General features: G+C 32.8%; 1 protein-coding gene across 1 annotated transcript in view; it reads right to left on the bottom strand.

Annotated features, from left to right (window-relative positions):
• Positions 1 to 15,329, bottom strand: part of LOC118183108 (homeobox protein EMX1-like) — a 147,045-nt gene that overhangs the window by 87,698 nt on the left and 44,018 nt on the right. The window contains exon 2 of the mRNA XM_035352537.2: positions 5,838 to 6,010. Within this exon, the coding sequence (XP_035208428.1) occupies positions 5,838 to 6,010 (173 nt within the window). The remainder of the gene's footprint in view (positions 1 to 5,837; positions 6,011 to 15,329) is intronic.

Genomic DNA, 15,329 nt, shown 5'->3' with positions numbered 1-15,329 from the left:
ATAATTCCAGTTGATTTTCCGTTTCCCGCTTTAAAACTCTAAAAATGCCCGCAATCTTAGAAAAGAATTTTTTTAAACTTAAGTTTCGGTTTTATGGTACGCATTTTTAAGGGCTGGGTATATGTGCAAATATTTTCATGTGTATTTAATAACTAAATATTTAATTTATATATTAAATATTATCTTAAATAATAATGTATTTAATAACTTTACCTACCTCTATTCTCTACCCTTAGAAATGTTTTTAATCAAATAATTCAATATTTCTATATTTTGGCAAATGCATTTTAATTTACTGATTATTATTTAACTATAAACAAAATTGTGAATAAGAAACTTATGTATTGTTACTTAATTGGTGAATTAATTATTTATAGACATCTTTACAAATTTTATGTAGCTAATAAGACAGTTCCTTATAAACAACTGCACACATTTCGAGGACCGTGTTTTTGTCAATTTCCGCTTGTTTGTTAGACTTAATATGAGTATATGTATGAACAAGCACGTACACAAATGTATAAATACAGAGAGGTAAAAGTCACTCTATCAGTATTCTAGAAATTAAAAGAAATTTCCATGAAAATAAGTTAATTGCGATAAACTCATCCCTATTTCCGCAACTGAATGTTCTGTTCCATGCGCAAACAGGACTCCACAAACAAAAGAGCTACAGATGAAACTGCTCTCTTAATTGGATGACATCTCTTTGCGATTACGCATCTCTCTAATTAAAGGTGTCCAAAATCCGTTATTTCATATTCAAATTATAATCGCCCATCGTTGTATGTGGGGGATTATGAGCGACTCTTCATTATCTCTATCAGGAGTTTTGATCCATCCAGCTGGTATTTATGCGTCCGCGATCCCTCGTTAGCCGTTTCCTGCCTGGTGTTGTCATCAACAGTGTCCCCATAATTGGCCCAAAAAGGTCAGCGATGGCCAAGCAGGTGATTTTTAGAAGGCTGGACACAGCGAGAGTGAGCAGCTCGTGCTTGTTGATTTATTAAATTTGTTTTTTAAGTGCCGGAGGTGTCCGAAAACGTCCGGCTACAGGTGCTTTTTCTCGAAGATTTCGATCAAGGAATTACTCACATGCCTAGGCTAGGCAGGTGAATTTTTCAGGTTGAAAACAACAACCGGAGGCTATGTCGCATCTCTCTGATGCATCTTCTGCAAACCATTTCCTAGGATAAAATTTTTAGTTTTATCTACTTGTTTATTGTAAGCATCATAAGAAATATCCCATTTTGAAATTTCACTGACAAGTCGCTTTTCGAAAAAATCTTCAGTTCAATTCTGCTACATCTATGAATGTTACATACAGTTACATTTTACCTAAAAGCAATTAATTTAGAATATAGAATCAGAGTAAAGGGAAATTTACCTCAAATTATCATGCCTCCAAATTAACAACACATTATAGGAACTTAGACTTTATAAAAAGAACAATAAAAGTGACTTATAATTTTAGTAGTATTCATAGACATTGTGCAAATGCCTTAATATGAGTGCCAATGATATCGTCTTGCATTTTTGATACAGCTATGTTCGGAGATGTTTTTTGGCTTTTAGAATTAAAAAAATGTTAAATCTCGGAGTAACTGGATTTCCCATTTAATCCTTTTCATCAACATCATCAAATAAATTTGAAAAGGTACTACTTCTAGTAGATCTCTCTCTCTATATATATATAATTCTGAATGCGTCCAAAAGATACTATCATAATTATAGTTTTGTTTTTAAAATTTCAAGACTAACTACGACATAATTTTATTTTCAAGAATGGTACCAATAAAAGTAGCTTGAAATAAAATGCAAATTTTTATGACAGTTTTCGTTTCTTAAAGTCCCAGTAACAACGCTAAATTCCTTCATTGTCTATTACTTTAGAACAGGCACATCAAAGCCATATCTTCCCACCAAACCTGTCTCATAACTATGGCGAAGACAGCTGTGGTAAAAAGTGTGAATTCACTAATTTGCTAAAATTCCCTAATTACCTATGTGAGGTGATGACAACATACGTTACGATAGCATGGGAGTATCGCTATGACCTTCAAGTGCCTTTCTCAGTAATAACTTATTCAAGTAACTTGACTTTTAACCCTCTCAGCGTTACGGCCGGAAAATTCCGCATAAAAGGCTGCCTTCTATATTCATTATACATGAAAATTTCTGCTAGTTTTTAATGTATCTGATTTCTGTTTGGACGTATATTGGAAGAAAAGGAGTCAAGGTACAAAATGAGAGAGCCACTTTTTAATTAAAATAAAAAAAATACCACTTATTCATGACATTTTGAGGAACTTTGAAATTTCAGGGCTAAACCCGTAACGCTCGGAGGAAGTAATTTGAAGCAAATTATAGATTTTTACGACACTTTAATTTGTTTAAGTTTGAAAAACAATATCGAGTTCTTAAACATCGTTAGTGTATTTACACTTCCCCGATTACATTTCCGTATAAATCTTATATAAAAAAACAACAATTTGTAGGAAGAGAGACACATACAAGTTTTCTAAACATATATTTTGAAATGCTGCCTTAAAAAACATGCAATGTTAATTAAAATATTGCCGTAAATTGCATTTAGGGATAAAAAAAACCATTGAAGTGCTTTTAATAGTAAACAGAAAACTTATTATTACATTATTATATTAAACAACTGCTGTTTTATTATTACTATTTTTTACAGCCTTATAACAAACTCATCATTTTTAAGAACTGCTAGTTCGTAAGATTTAAACGAACTAACTTTTCCTCTTAAACCTAAAAATCACAACTATTAAATTACGAAGATTTATAATAATCTTCCTATTTCAGATAACCGGGTATTTGATTGCAAAGCTCTTTTTCTAACTCATTACAGAACCTAAATTTAACTATGACACAACCATTAGAATTCACATGGTTCAAAAGTGTTCCCAAAATGAATTACAGGTAGATTCATCAAGTTAACAGGTTTATCGTTATTATTCATCTTAATTACTATAAAATTCTTTCACTTTGATAAGAATCGTCATACGATTAGATCATCGGGCTGGACAGTCTGAACTTTGCCCTCAACCATCTGAAGTTAGGGGTAACTTGAAACGAACTTTTGTTGAAACCTCAATTAAAACTTCGCTGTCTCGGTGCTGTAACACCCAGCAGAAGGAAACAAAAACATTCAACTTCCTACTCCTTAATTAGTCCAATCTACCTTCTTCAACTCCCAAAATTACCAACTCGAATGCATTAGCATTTCAAAGAAGTCGATTGCACCATCTGCGGGACTCTTCGCTTCAGCAGCAGAAAAAGCCGAGAACACCATCTCCTCCCAATCATTAAACAAACCAGATAACCATCAGTTTTTCTTTTGTTACAGCCAAGTAGTGTAATAATCGAGGCTTAAAAACCAAGGTTCAGCTTTGGTGCGCGATTTTAATGACCAGTCTGCAAGCGTGGGTCATTTGCAACGTCTGCCTCCCACTTGCCCCACAAAGCAGGTGCTGCATCTTCATTGAAATCTAATCAATTGATATTGCTATTACTGCCTATTTTATTTATTATGTTTTTCATCCTACCGTTTATCGGTCATGGAGATTATTATGCTGGACGCTTTTTTTCTGCTTCTTTTTATATTTTAATTCCTTTTTGCTACCTATTTTCGGAATTAACGGCTTTTAAGCCTTAGTTTGTTGTACGCTTGGTGAAGATTGAATCTAACAGGCCTGGAGTACTCGTTCACTTTAGAAAAGGATGGACGGAGGCGCATGCGCAAATTGGCTGGTGCTGCTAATAATGATTGCTAACAACAGCTGCTATTATTATATTGAATGAATACCTTTTTCCCCGCTTATGGTGGAAGTTCTCTGCGGTAATCTAGAAATGAATAGGTACTTTTTTTCCCCTGAAACTAGTGCCACGTGCCACAATTTCTTTCGAATTTTTTTTTTAATATTTTTTATGAGCAGAATTAATATGCTCTCTCATTTTTCGAAAGAACAGAAATTTTAAGTAAAAAACTTGTTCTCGAAAGAAGTTTAGGGCATAAAATTAGGGTGCCGCTTCAATTCAAAAAGGCTGTTCTAACATCTTATATCGGAAGAAATTCTCGATAAAATAGGTAACTTATTATAGCTATATTAGAGCTTATTTAAGTGAATAAAAATGTTTCTTATTTTTCAACACCTGTTATAAAATAATTTCTATTTTCTATTATTTTTTAAATTTTAAAATCTTGCTGGGCTTAAACTTTATGGCAGCTATTTTCTAATATTTTCCGATTTTAAAAACTCTACTTCAAACTAAATTAAGGAATACCATTGGCAGCTTGGCGATAACCATCTGTCTTAATGTTAAATAGATCTGCCCTTCTAATCTTATTTTTCCGGCAGAGCTTCACCCTCTTAGACCTTTCATGTTGCATTATACCAAAGATATTACACATTCACATATAATTTAACTAAAAGTATTTGTATATATACAAAATTCGTTACAAAAATCTCGTTCCAATGCGCGACGCCTGACATGGAGAAAATGAAAAGAACCAGTCTCGTTTTGCGTAATTCAAAGCATCGAAATGAAATTAAAATAATAGAGTTAATTACTCCTGTTTTAATGGATTATATAGTCATTCTTCTAGAAATTAAACCGGTAACTTTATTTAAAATTCAGGGAGTAAAATTTTTCGATGAAGGGGGACAAGGAAATAAAACACCGAAATTATCTTTGCTAATAGGAGCAGATTTTTAATGGAAAATAATTACTGGCAAGGTTTACAGACTGTCTAATTCTTTAGTAGCAGTCGAAGGAAAATTAGGTTGGGGAGCTAGTAGAATAGAAAGGGATTATGGAATTTCCACCAACTAGTGTGAATGCTGTGAAAGTCGTAGTTCGTAATAATGATGGTAACGAATCAACATCTAATTTGCTTAAGAATCTCTGGAATCTCCAATTCATGGGGATAAATTACGATTATCATATGATAATTTAATTTTTGAGAATTTCAAAACATTTGCGAAATTTTAAAACAATAATTACATTGTTCTCCTTCCATGGAATCATAATTCAAAAGAACTTGGAGATAATTTTGAGAATGCTAAAATTAGATTTGAGAGACATTAGGCTAATCAACAATTCTGTGACAACTAGACTAATCAAAAATTCTGTGACAATTAGACTAATCAACAATTATGTGACAATTAGACTAATCAACAATTTTTCTCGTAGATATTAGACTAATCAACAATTCTGTGACAGATATCGCGAAGTAATTGATGAACATTTAAAAAAAAGGAATTGTCAAAGAGACCAACCTTGAAATAACACCATAAATGTATTTTAGGATATATTAAACCGTTGTAAGAGAAAATAAGGAAAAAACTTTGCGTGGATTTCGACGCTTCGTCGCATGCGGAGAATCATTTGTCAATAAATTACTATTTGCATTCCGGCCAAAAGATGTGCCCAGACATGCTGGAATTGTTCCTTAAAGTTCGTCCAAATCTAATTGCGTTTACAGCTGACTACTGACTTCCAGCAAGCATTCTTGCTGATTTTTCTTGCAGATGAAGATAGAAACGCAATAACATTTCTGTGGAATGATGGTGAATTAAATGAAACCGAAATAAATATACTCTTCGTATGGCAAGAGTAACCTTTGAAGCAACTCCTAGTCCGTTTCTTCTTAAAGCAACTCTTAGTGAATTTGCTGAGAAATACAAATCACAGTACCCGAACGTATTTTCCAGGTTAACTGAACATATACATTTATGTATGTTTCGTTCACATTAAAACGTGTTTTATGCAAAAGATATATAATTTGGATTAATTTTCTGTAATCCACTTACCTGTGTTTCTGTGAGACTGAGACTTTGTGCCAGTTGTTTTCTCTCAGCCCCGACCACGTAATGATTCTTTTCAAAGGCATGCTCCAGTTTGAGGAGTTGCGAAGGAGAGAACGCTGTTCGAATCCTCTTGGGTTTTCGGAAGGGATGCAACAGGAATCCAGCCCCATCTGGACCTTAAAAAAAATTTAAAAAGATTTAAAAAATTAATTTAGTTTAATATTATTATAATAAAAATAAACAGTCAAAAAATAAATTTGCCTTTGTAGAAAAGTTATTATCCATTTTAAGTCGAAACATCCGAAACCTGTTTGGAAATTTCACGTAAACTGTATTTATAAGATTGTAGAGACATTAGGATTATTTTACGAAGCCAGAGAGAGGAAAAATTAGCAACGCCTTCGCCGAGAATTGAACCACGGACCTCTGGAATACCGGCCCCAGTGTGCAGGACAACTACACCCCGAAGGCACGCTAGGAAAGCGGGAGAAATACTTTATATCCGAAAAGATAAAATGACGGATTGCAAGAAATGACGGGACGGCGCAACAGATGAACTTCACCATTTTCAACAGCGTAAATCTTGAAATGATTATCTGATAATTACTTCTTTTTTGAGTTATGAAATAGTAAATACAGTCTTGTAATACTCCTTGATCATCTCTAAAATTTTATTTATTACAGTAGCTTTTTAGGTAAAAGCTCAACATTATAATGAAGCACAGAGTTTATGATATATTTATTATTTCTCAAGTAAGTCTCAATGTTTTTTAGGTAAAATTTTAAGTCTTGAAAAATTTCCCACATTTCATTAAAATTTTTGAAAAACAAAAATGATTTACTTTAAATATTGATAATATGCCTTTAAATATTGATAAATAATACCAATATGAAGTAATATGAAAAACGTAGCTAGAAATATGATTAAAGTGTTCATATATTACATTTAAAAAATACACCGAACGTATTCAGCTACCTTAAGGAAAAGAAAATCAGTTTAAAAGTGTGTAGCATGTCGGATTGAATGGTTTTCAAAATAATTCTAAAATTCTCTTCCAAAACAATTCATCTCTTCTTATATATTCTATAACGTCTTTTAAATTTTTTGAAGAATGATAATGACAATTGTACTCTAAAAAAAAAAAAAAAAAAAAAAAAACAGTCGCTACCACTTTGGAATTACCAATTTTAAAACATCAAACTTCGAACAAAAATGTGAACACAATCTCATTTAACATACATCACTCAATTTCACTCCGTGTTATCTTACAGAAGATTCAGTTCATGTTCGCTTTATTATATTAAAGATAGTTCAAGAGGGTTTGATATTTACAAACAAAACCCCGAAGGCACACTAGGAAAAGCGGGGGAATAACCTTATACACTCCCCTTTTTAAAGAGCGACTGGGGTTTTCAGGGGACCCAATTTAGTTGATTATCTGTAGTTAGTCTAAACTACAGATAATCAACTCGTCTCTGTGTAAGGCTTGTTGGTTATATACAGGTTTCTACACTTTTTTGCGGACGAAATATCGCCAAATCCTGGTTGTAGAGGAACCTTATTCCTCACTCTTTTAGCTCGGACGCTACTGTAGAGACATTAGGATTATTTTTTGAAGCCAGAGAGATGAAAAATTAGCAACGCCTTCGCCGGGAATCGAACCACGGACCTCTGGAATACCGGCCCAGTGTGCAAAACCACTACACCACGAAGGCACGCTAGGAAAGCGGGGGAATAGCCTTATAAGATCTTCATTTTAATGCAGCAACCAAAGCACTATCTTAGTAATTTCTTAATTTAATAGCTTCAATTTTCTTCTGAGACGATATTAATAGGTCTAGAGGTTAGCAGAAACCGATTCTTAAGTCTAAACTACAGATAATCAACTCGTCTCTGTGTAAGGCTTGTTGGTTATATACAGCTTTCTACACTTTTTTGCGGACGAAATATCGATTTATCCCCAATATTTCACTCTTGGAACGATCTCCGTGATAAGACAGCTAAAAGATGGTGGGTTGGGCCATCTGATGAATTACTTCTTAGCAAGTGTCTGGAAAAATACCGTTCTATTCCCTAGAAGTATACTCTCAGCAATGTTCTACGCGATGAGATAGCTGAAAAACTGCTGGGTTCGGGCATTCCCAACGAATTCTTATTCGCAGGTATCGGCAATTAAATAAAAAAAAAATACTTCATTTTGTCAAACTAAGTTTCCATGATCATGACTGTTAATTTTAAAATATTAGGCTTCCAAATATAAATTAAAAAATTTCTACTTTACCTTCTCCCCCCAAATATTCAAAACAAATTTAGCTTTTCCCCTTTTTTTAAGCATATTTATCTGTTCCTACTTTTTACGTGCTACTTTTGCCGTATGAAAATATTAAAAAATATAGCCACAGTAGAATATTTTTCTCAAACATTCAATGCAAACATTTTATAAATGATAAGTAATTTACTCATTAATCGAATTCCAAAGAAGTAACAGTCTTTTTTTTAATGTTTATATATTAAGCTGTTTCTAAAAATTTCACTTAGGACAGAGGAATATTTTATAGTTTAATTATAGTTTTGTAAGCCAAGGATCTGCTAAAGGAGGCTTTTAAAATACAAGTCAGATACCGAGTTTTTTTCCCATTACACATAGGACATGATTTTTCTGTAACATGCATATTAAAGAAGCGTTTTTTTTTAATATTTTTTTCCTAAGAAAGTCTAAGAAATATGAAAATCATTACTATAGTATTTCATAGAGCATGGTTAAAAAAGAAGTGCTGAATTTTTATTTTATTTTTCTTAAACAATTCTAGTTTAGGGTTGATGTTAATGCAAAGCTCAGTGAGTTTCAAGAGACATTATGACTTGTCTATACCCATCAGAAGAGAATGCCTCCGGTGAAGGAAAATGAGCAACTAATTGTGATCTGAAAAGATTAAGTCTTTTATTTTGAAATCAGCTCGAGTTTTGGAATTCATCTTCTATTTTGAATCAAATAAATTATTTTTTTATTTTCTAACAGTTCATGCTGCTTTTGCGTAAGTTTAGCTAAATTTGATATTTAGTAAGTAAAAAAAAAATAACTGTCAGTAGACTCTTAAATCAAGAATATATTTCAGTGTATCCATTTAGTCTGCAATATAGTACGAATAGAAGCTAATCCCTAAAATCCGTGTAATGCCAAAGCAAAAAAAGAGGAATAAAAGTTGGGAGGGTATCTGTCCCATAAAAATATTTAATTCCAATGCAATTCAATAGCGCAAGTAGAAGAAAATTTCAATTTGTACTTTCTTGTTTCCTCTTTGAATTTCATTTCATAGAAAAATTTGCAACAAAAGGAAAAAGAACTTATAAAATTCTTTCCCCTGTTTATCAAAAATTTCAAAAAAAAAAAATTAATCGAGAAACCTAATAAGCTACTTTAATTTTTAAATTTATTTGGGTTAATGCGGTCTTCAATTCTTTTACAGGAACCTCTATGGAATATATTTTCAGCGATATTCTCGGAACGTTTAGAAACCTCTCCAGAGTTTTTTTGGAGTTAAAATTAAGAAACCTCGAACTTAGGTTAACCTGTAGGATTTTAAGTCAATTAACCAGTTATATTATTATTTTATCTTTAATTTCATTTCTGCTTTTGTCAGCTCCCACCAAGACGCAAATCAGTTACTGTCATTCGGTGTAGAATTTCTAAAGTAGAGAGTCTTTGGCAACCATCGCTGATCAGCCACTCTGCCCGTGACTGAATCGCATACTCGACTTTCACTTCACTTCGAATTTCAATTTTGATTCCTAACTGCTTCGTGAAAATATTGAAGCCTTAGCCAAAACTTACTTAGGTGCGTGTTACTTTGTACTTAATATTTTAGTTTGATTGGAACGTTTGTTCTATGTTTTCTCGCAGGTAGAGGAGATTTGATTCAATTTTGTCATCAAGTTGACACATCAATAAAAAGGTTCATTTTAAGTTTTTATATGAGTTAGGGTTATTCTGCCATAAAGGAAAGACATGATGCTAAGCCATCTATCTGTCTTTACGGTTCTAGGAGTTGATAGTTAAAGTCGTGCGGAATCGTACAAGTCTAATCCATCATGGTTAACCCAGGATTTCTTAACTACAGTACCTTATTAATTAAATGCGTTCAATTACTAACCTAGTAATTAACAGTTTACATTCATAAGATCGATATTGCGCAGGGCACTGCGGGAAAAAGATATACAGTCGACACTGGCACATTATCTGCAGCGACATATGATCAACACGATAAAAGTGGAATTTTGATTGGAATATAATATTAAGTAGCAGGATTAATGGAAATGGCACAGGAATGACAATGCTCTCCTGTCGTTACAGGTTGGACAAGGCAGCTAAAAGCCGGTTTCGACTATATGGGATGTTCATTCTACAGGTACGCTAAAGAAATAACGGCTTAATCAAATTCTTCCCCTCTTTATTATGTGATATTGCTAATTATAAGCCTTGGCTACATTATGCAATGTCTGTTCCATGTCGTTCCTATTCCCGTGTTGACATATCCCGTGAGATCGTATTCCTCTGACAGCTCTGTGAAGGTGACAAACGGGAATTAAATAGCATACTCATTATTATATCATTAACAAAAATTCTATTTTATCTTGTTGATCATACCCCGGTAACTGGTATCAGTCGGTGTCGATCCTATGGCAGTGTCCGTTTTTCTCCCAGTCGATCTCATATGCATGGTCGGTTCTATGAATTGCGCCCAACTTAAAATACAAAACTAAAAAAAAAAAAAAAAAAAAAAAAAAAAAAAAAAAAAAAAAAAAAAACTTCAAATGGTCACTTTTCCTAGTGTCGATCCTAGGCAGTTTCGGTTCTACTTAGTGTTGACGCTATGAGTTTATTCCCACAGGATCGCCACCAGCACAGAATCGACCGGGAATCGGGTCAAAACCGATTTTTGGGTTGCCTTTATCGAACTTGTGCCTGTAGAAAGGCCAACGATCTTATACTTTATTCTCTTCTATACTCCTTATTTTAAAAGTAGGGTCTGAATTACATTTCTTGAACAGCTGGTGCAAGATAAAGTGGGAAAAAATACTTGTACAATTGTAAGAAGAGAAAATTACAGTCGGCAGTGCAAAGCTGTTGTTTAAAAAATTATCAATTATCAACCAGGCAGATCAACAGGCGCCTGTGAGTTTCATATTCCCCCATGAAACTCCCCGCAGATTATTATCTTATATCTTTTCTTCAACTCTATTAATGTGTCAACAGGCAGTAAAGCTACTGAAAACATATTCGTTGATAGACTGTCACTGATAGATCCTGAATTCGCTAGCTAATCAAAAAACTGTAAAAATTAGCAACAAGCATAAATACTAAGTAAACGCAATTTGATATCGAATTCTTTACTTAAAAGTTGAGTAAGCTTACAGTAGTTTTTATCAGAAAGTCGTAAATCTATCATGGAGACAGTTTTCACCGGTTTGTTAACAACACGCTTAAAATACATTTGTGAAGAATGCTATTGGATAAATTGTCAAGAAAAATTTCTGCATTAGATTTCAAGTAAACAGCCGTTTGATTTATTGAGGATATAATCAATACTTTGATAATCGAGAAGGTCCGCGATGACTGGTCAACTGAGTCAACAAAACAGCACGAGTATCATTAGTTGGTTGACCTTCTGAATAAATCAAAGTAGATGAAAAGAGAGCAAATGACTGATGAAGAGATATACATAACTTATAAATCACTATTTCTAGATTCACTCTGAATTTTTTTTGTTTTGTTAAATACAGGCGTAAAGAGTTAAAATCTTAATGAAATTAACAACGCACCAAAGGCTTATTTGTATTTAAGATTAGTAATACATTTAAGGCCGCTTCAAGATGTCTAAATATGTTATTCTAGAAAATGTTGAAACATGAATTAAATAGCCTGTTTTTAGACTTTATTTCGAGGTTATAAAGTTCTCGGTGGAATCTTTCAAAATTTTTGCTCGTTACTCTACATTTTGTTCTTTATCCTACGTTTTGTTCTACGGAATTTTTCCAAATTTTTGTTCGTTACTTTATGCTACCATGAACATACTACATCGCCTTTGCCTCTGATTCCTTCTGGGTGAATAGGGTACTTCTCTTCCACGCGTCTCGCAATAATAAGTTCTTAGAGCATTGCTATTTGGAAAAAGTAAGACATGTTCATGTTTCGGTGCCCTAATTTCTGAACAATCTGAACGATTTAAAAACAGCAAATGCATTCTTAATAGTTATATCTTTATTTTATTAGTCCAAAGTGACAATTTGCTCAGAAGGACTATTAATTTCGTTCTGGCATTTTGCGTCGATTCACGATAAGCGTTGTTTTACTTTTCAAATTGTTTCCACCAAATATTATCGCCATATTTAAAAAAATTAAATATTGAAGAATCTGCATGAATGTATGTATGTTTCTCGTATTGTGATAAAACAACGGTACCTAGAGTCATCAAAATTTGAATAACGTAATCTTCCATGAAGTATGGGCATGACCAATCCCTAATTTTAATTTGAAATTTGTTTTATTATCGATTTCATATTTCGTAACATTTCAATGAATTTTTGATTAACAAACTAAACGATTTCAAAGCGAGCAATGACAGCACTGTACGGGGAAAAAAAAAATATCTCCAGCGCGCAAAACTTTGTATCGGAAGTTCTAAAGATATGCTCATTTTAAAATTATTTTGCGATATTGCTGTTGAACTGAATTTTATGGTCTAAACGCGAAGAATATGATGCTTAATAAATAAAGGTAACACAAAAAACGTTAAAAAAAACAAATGCCCCTTTTGGACGTAATTTAAAATCTGAAAACTTTCAGACTTTTTCAATATATTTAATTACTGTAAATAAAAATAAGTTAAAATACATAACTGTAATCAATAAACGATATTTCGTATGCTTTATATCATGTACCTGCGACGTAATTGTTTATTTATCTTTCCTTGTTATAAAAGGTTTTTCAAAACCTTTATAACAAGGAAAAGTGAAACTTTCAAAAGTAAAAATTCGTTTTCTGTTCTAAAGAAAAAGCAGGCAGCAATCAATTTTCTACGTGAATATGATACAGATACTCTTCGGTAGTCAATCTTTATACGCTGTATCAAATTAACTAACAAATCAACTGCAGAGAAAAAGAATTAAGATATTCACAGAAATACTACATCATTTATTAGAATTTTCATTAAAATTCGAAATGCATGAGGTATTAAAGATACTGGAAATCATTGTCAAACAAGCGAGACTGGTAACAACAATAGATATTGGAAATGGATTAGAATAAAACTTGCATTAATTTCACTAACAGTTTTTACTATGAAAATGGATAAGTGATTGGTATCAAAGATCAAGTTACGTAGGAGAGGAAAGTCATTTAGTTTTTTACTTCATTTTACGAAGCAAAGGAAGTATTGAAATCGCAAAAAAATTCTGATATCATATTTAAACTAAAATATCCAATTTAACAGTATATATATAAAGAGAGAAAAAAGTAAGAAATTACAAAAGAAAATAAGAAAGAACAAAGACATTGTGGGGTTCCCCCTTTTATCTAACAACTAAGTGTAGAACAACTTCGTGACCAGCTAAGCGAATAATCGCTTTAGTTCAGGAACAGAGATGTAAACTCGAGAAGTGCTAATTACCCTTTATTGCTTAAAATAAGAGTTAAGAGATGGCCCCTTTCTCACGGCGTATAGCAAAGCCTCCACTTGGGCTTGAACTCAAAATAATAAGAAATAAGACTTAACTAACGCTTAACTAAAGAGATATAGCCGAAGCTATCAAAATTCTGAGTAATTGGCTCCTAAATAACAAATAAGGTAGCAAAGCTATCAAGAGCCTGTAATATGCCCGGGCGTAGTAACAGCTTAGCGAGACGCAACCAAAAGGCGAACGCGCGCTAGTCAGAAACTCTGAGGCTCTCTCTCGAAGTCAGTGTAACTTCGACTTAAATACTATTCTTACTCATTTGCATTTACCACGATTCTAAAAACACATTCTGGTAGGAAATTGTAAGCTGAAATTAGGATGGACAGAAAAGTAGCTTAACTAAAGGTAACTGTTAAAAATTTAGGATAAACTTTACAAAATGAAGAAATAAATTCAAATACAGTAAAGCCCCAAAATTTCCAAAAAAAAAAAAAAAAAAAAAAAAAAAAACATCAAATTGTTTTCAAACTAGAATAATTTCCAAAAACAATATAAAAATATAAAAATGCAAAAAGAAAGAAATTTAAAAAACAATAAAAATAAAATAAATTAAAAAAATAGGAACAGGAGTTGAAAAACATATTTCGTGATATTATATATATATATGTGTGTGTGTGTGTGTGTGTACATACATGCATAGCGCCTTACCCGGCTTAAAGTCCTTACCTGGCGTTTATTTTCGCAATTCGAGCGTGCTACCGTTACACCACGAAGGCATGCGGAAAGGAGGAACTTTTAAGGCAAAAATACCTTATAAGGTAATGTAATTAACAGAATGTTGGATCTGACAAAAGAGCTCAAATTTTATTATTATTATTATTAATTTGAAGCATATGATGAATCGTGGTTTTCCCCCGTATAATAACATGGATACGAAATAAGTTTCCCTTAAAAAGTCCTCTACGAAGGGATACCTCTCTATAAGTAGATAAACCTTGAGTTGCTTTGCCTTAATCAAGTAAAGTAACCTAAGATAAGATAGATTTCATTTTTAACTGAAAACTGAGGATTGGATTTTGTACCTCTTTTACTTGATTGACAATTTTCAACTGCTTCAAATGGAAGACAGAAAGGAAATGTCATAAAATTTTTTGGTTTTTTGAAAAGATTGCAGAGCTAGCTGGAAAAATGAAATGTTAGAGAAATTTCATCAGTTATGGATTCCGTTGGGGAAGAATGTGCACTTTCATAGTTTCCAAAGAATGTAATTTTACTGCATTTTATAGCTTTGGAGATAGAATTGAGCCAGTACTTTCCTGAATATAGGATGATGGTACGATTTAATGTTGAGAATGTTACTAATATTCTCAATATCAGGATGGATCTGAAGCTGAAGACTGATTCAAGATCAAAGGATGCATTCGTTTATTTGATTAGGTACAAGGTAAAAAAGGGCCATCCGCCAAGAAGAGGGATGCTTTAGCGATGACTTCTAAGGGAACTGATTAAAGAATATATTCAATTGAAAATTAGTGATATGTTTGATCTTTAATATACGAATAATATTCAAACTTTAGAAGAGGAAGGGCTGTGCATACATTATTTCCTTTCGTATTGACATATATCTGCGAGTTAGATACTGATTTTAGCGAAACAGATTGGAGGAATTACCTGTGTTGTGGCCCTTAATATAGTCTGGTGGAAAAAAAGTAACCACTAGTTTTTTTACTGAAAGGAAAGCGAAGTTATTCGTATAAAGTGAGTTTTAAAATACAGTACAAATCCAATTATCCGAGCTTTGACTATCCAATCGCTGATTA

This window comes from Stegodyphus dumicola, chromosome 4, assembly GCF_044657685.1.
Source record: "Stegodyphus dumicola isolate Sdum_Otavi_A_Nest chromosome 4, ASM4465768v1".
In the NCBI taxonomy this organism is placed as follows: Eukaryota; Metazoa; Arthropoda; class Arachnida; order Araneae; family Eresidae; genus Stegodyphus; species Stegodyphus dumicola.
This window is presented reverse-complemented; position numbering and strand designations above follow the sequence as displayed.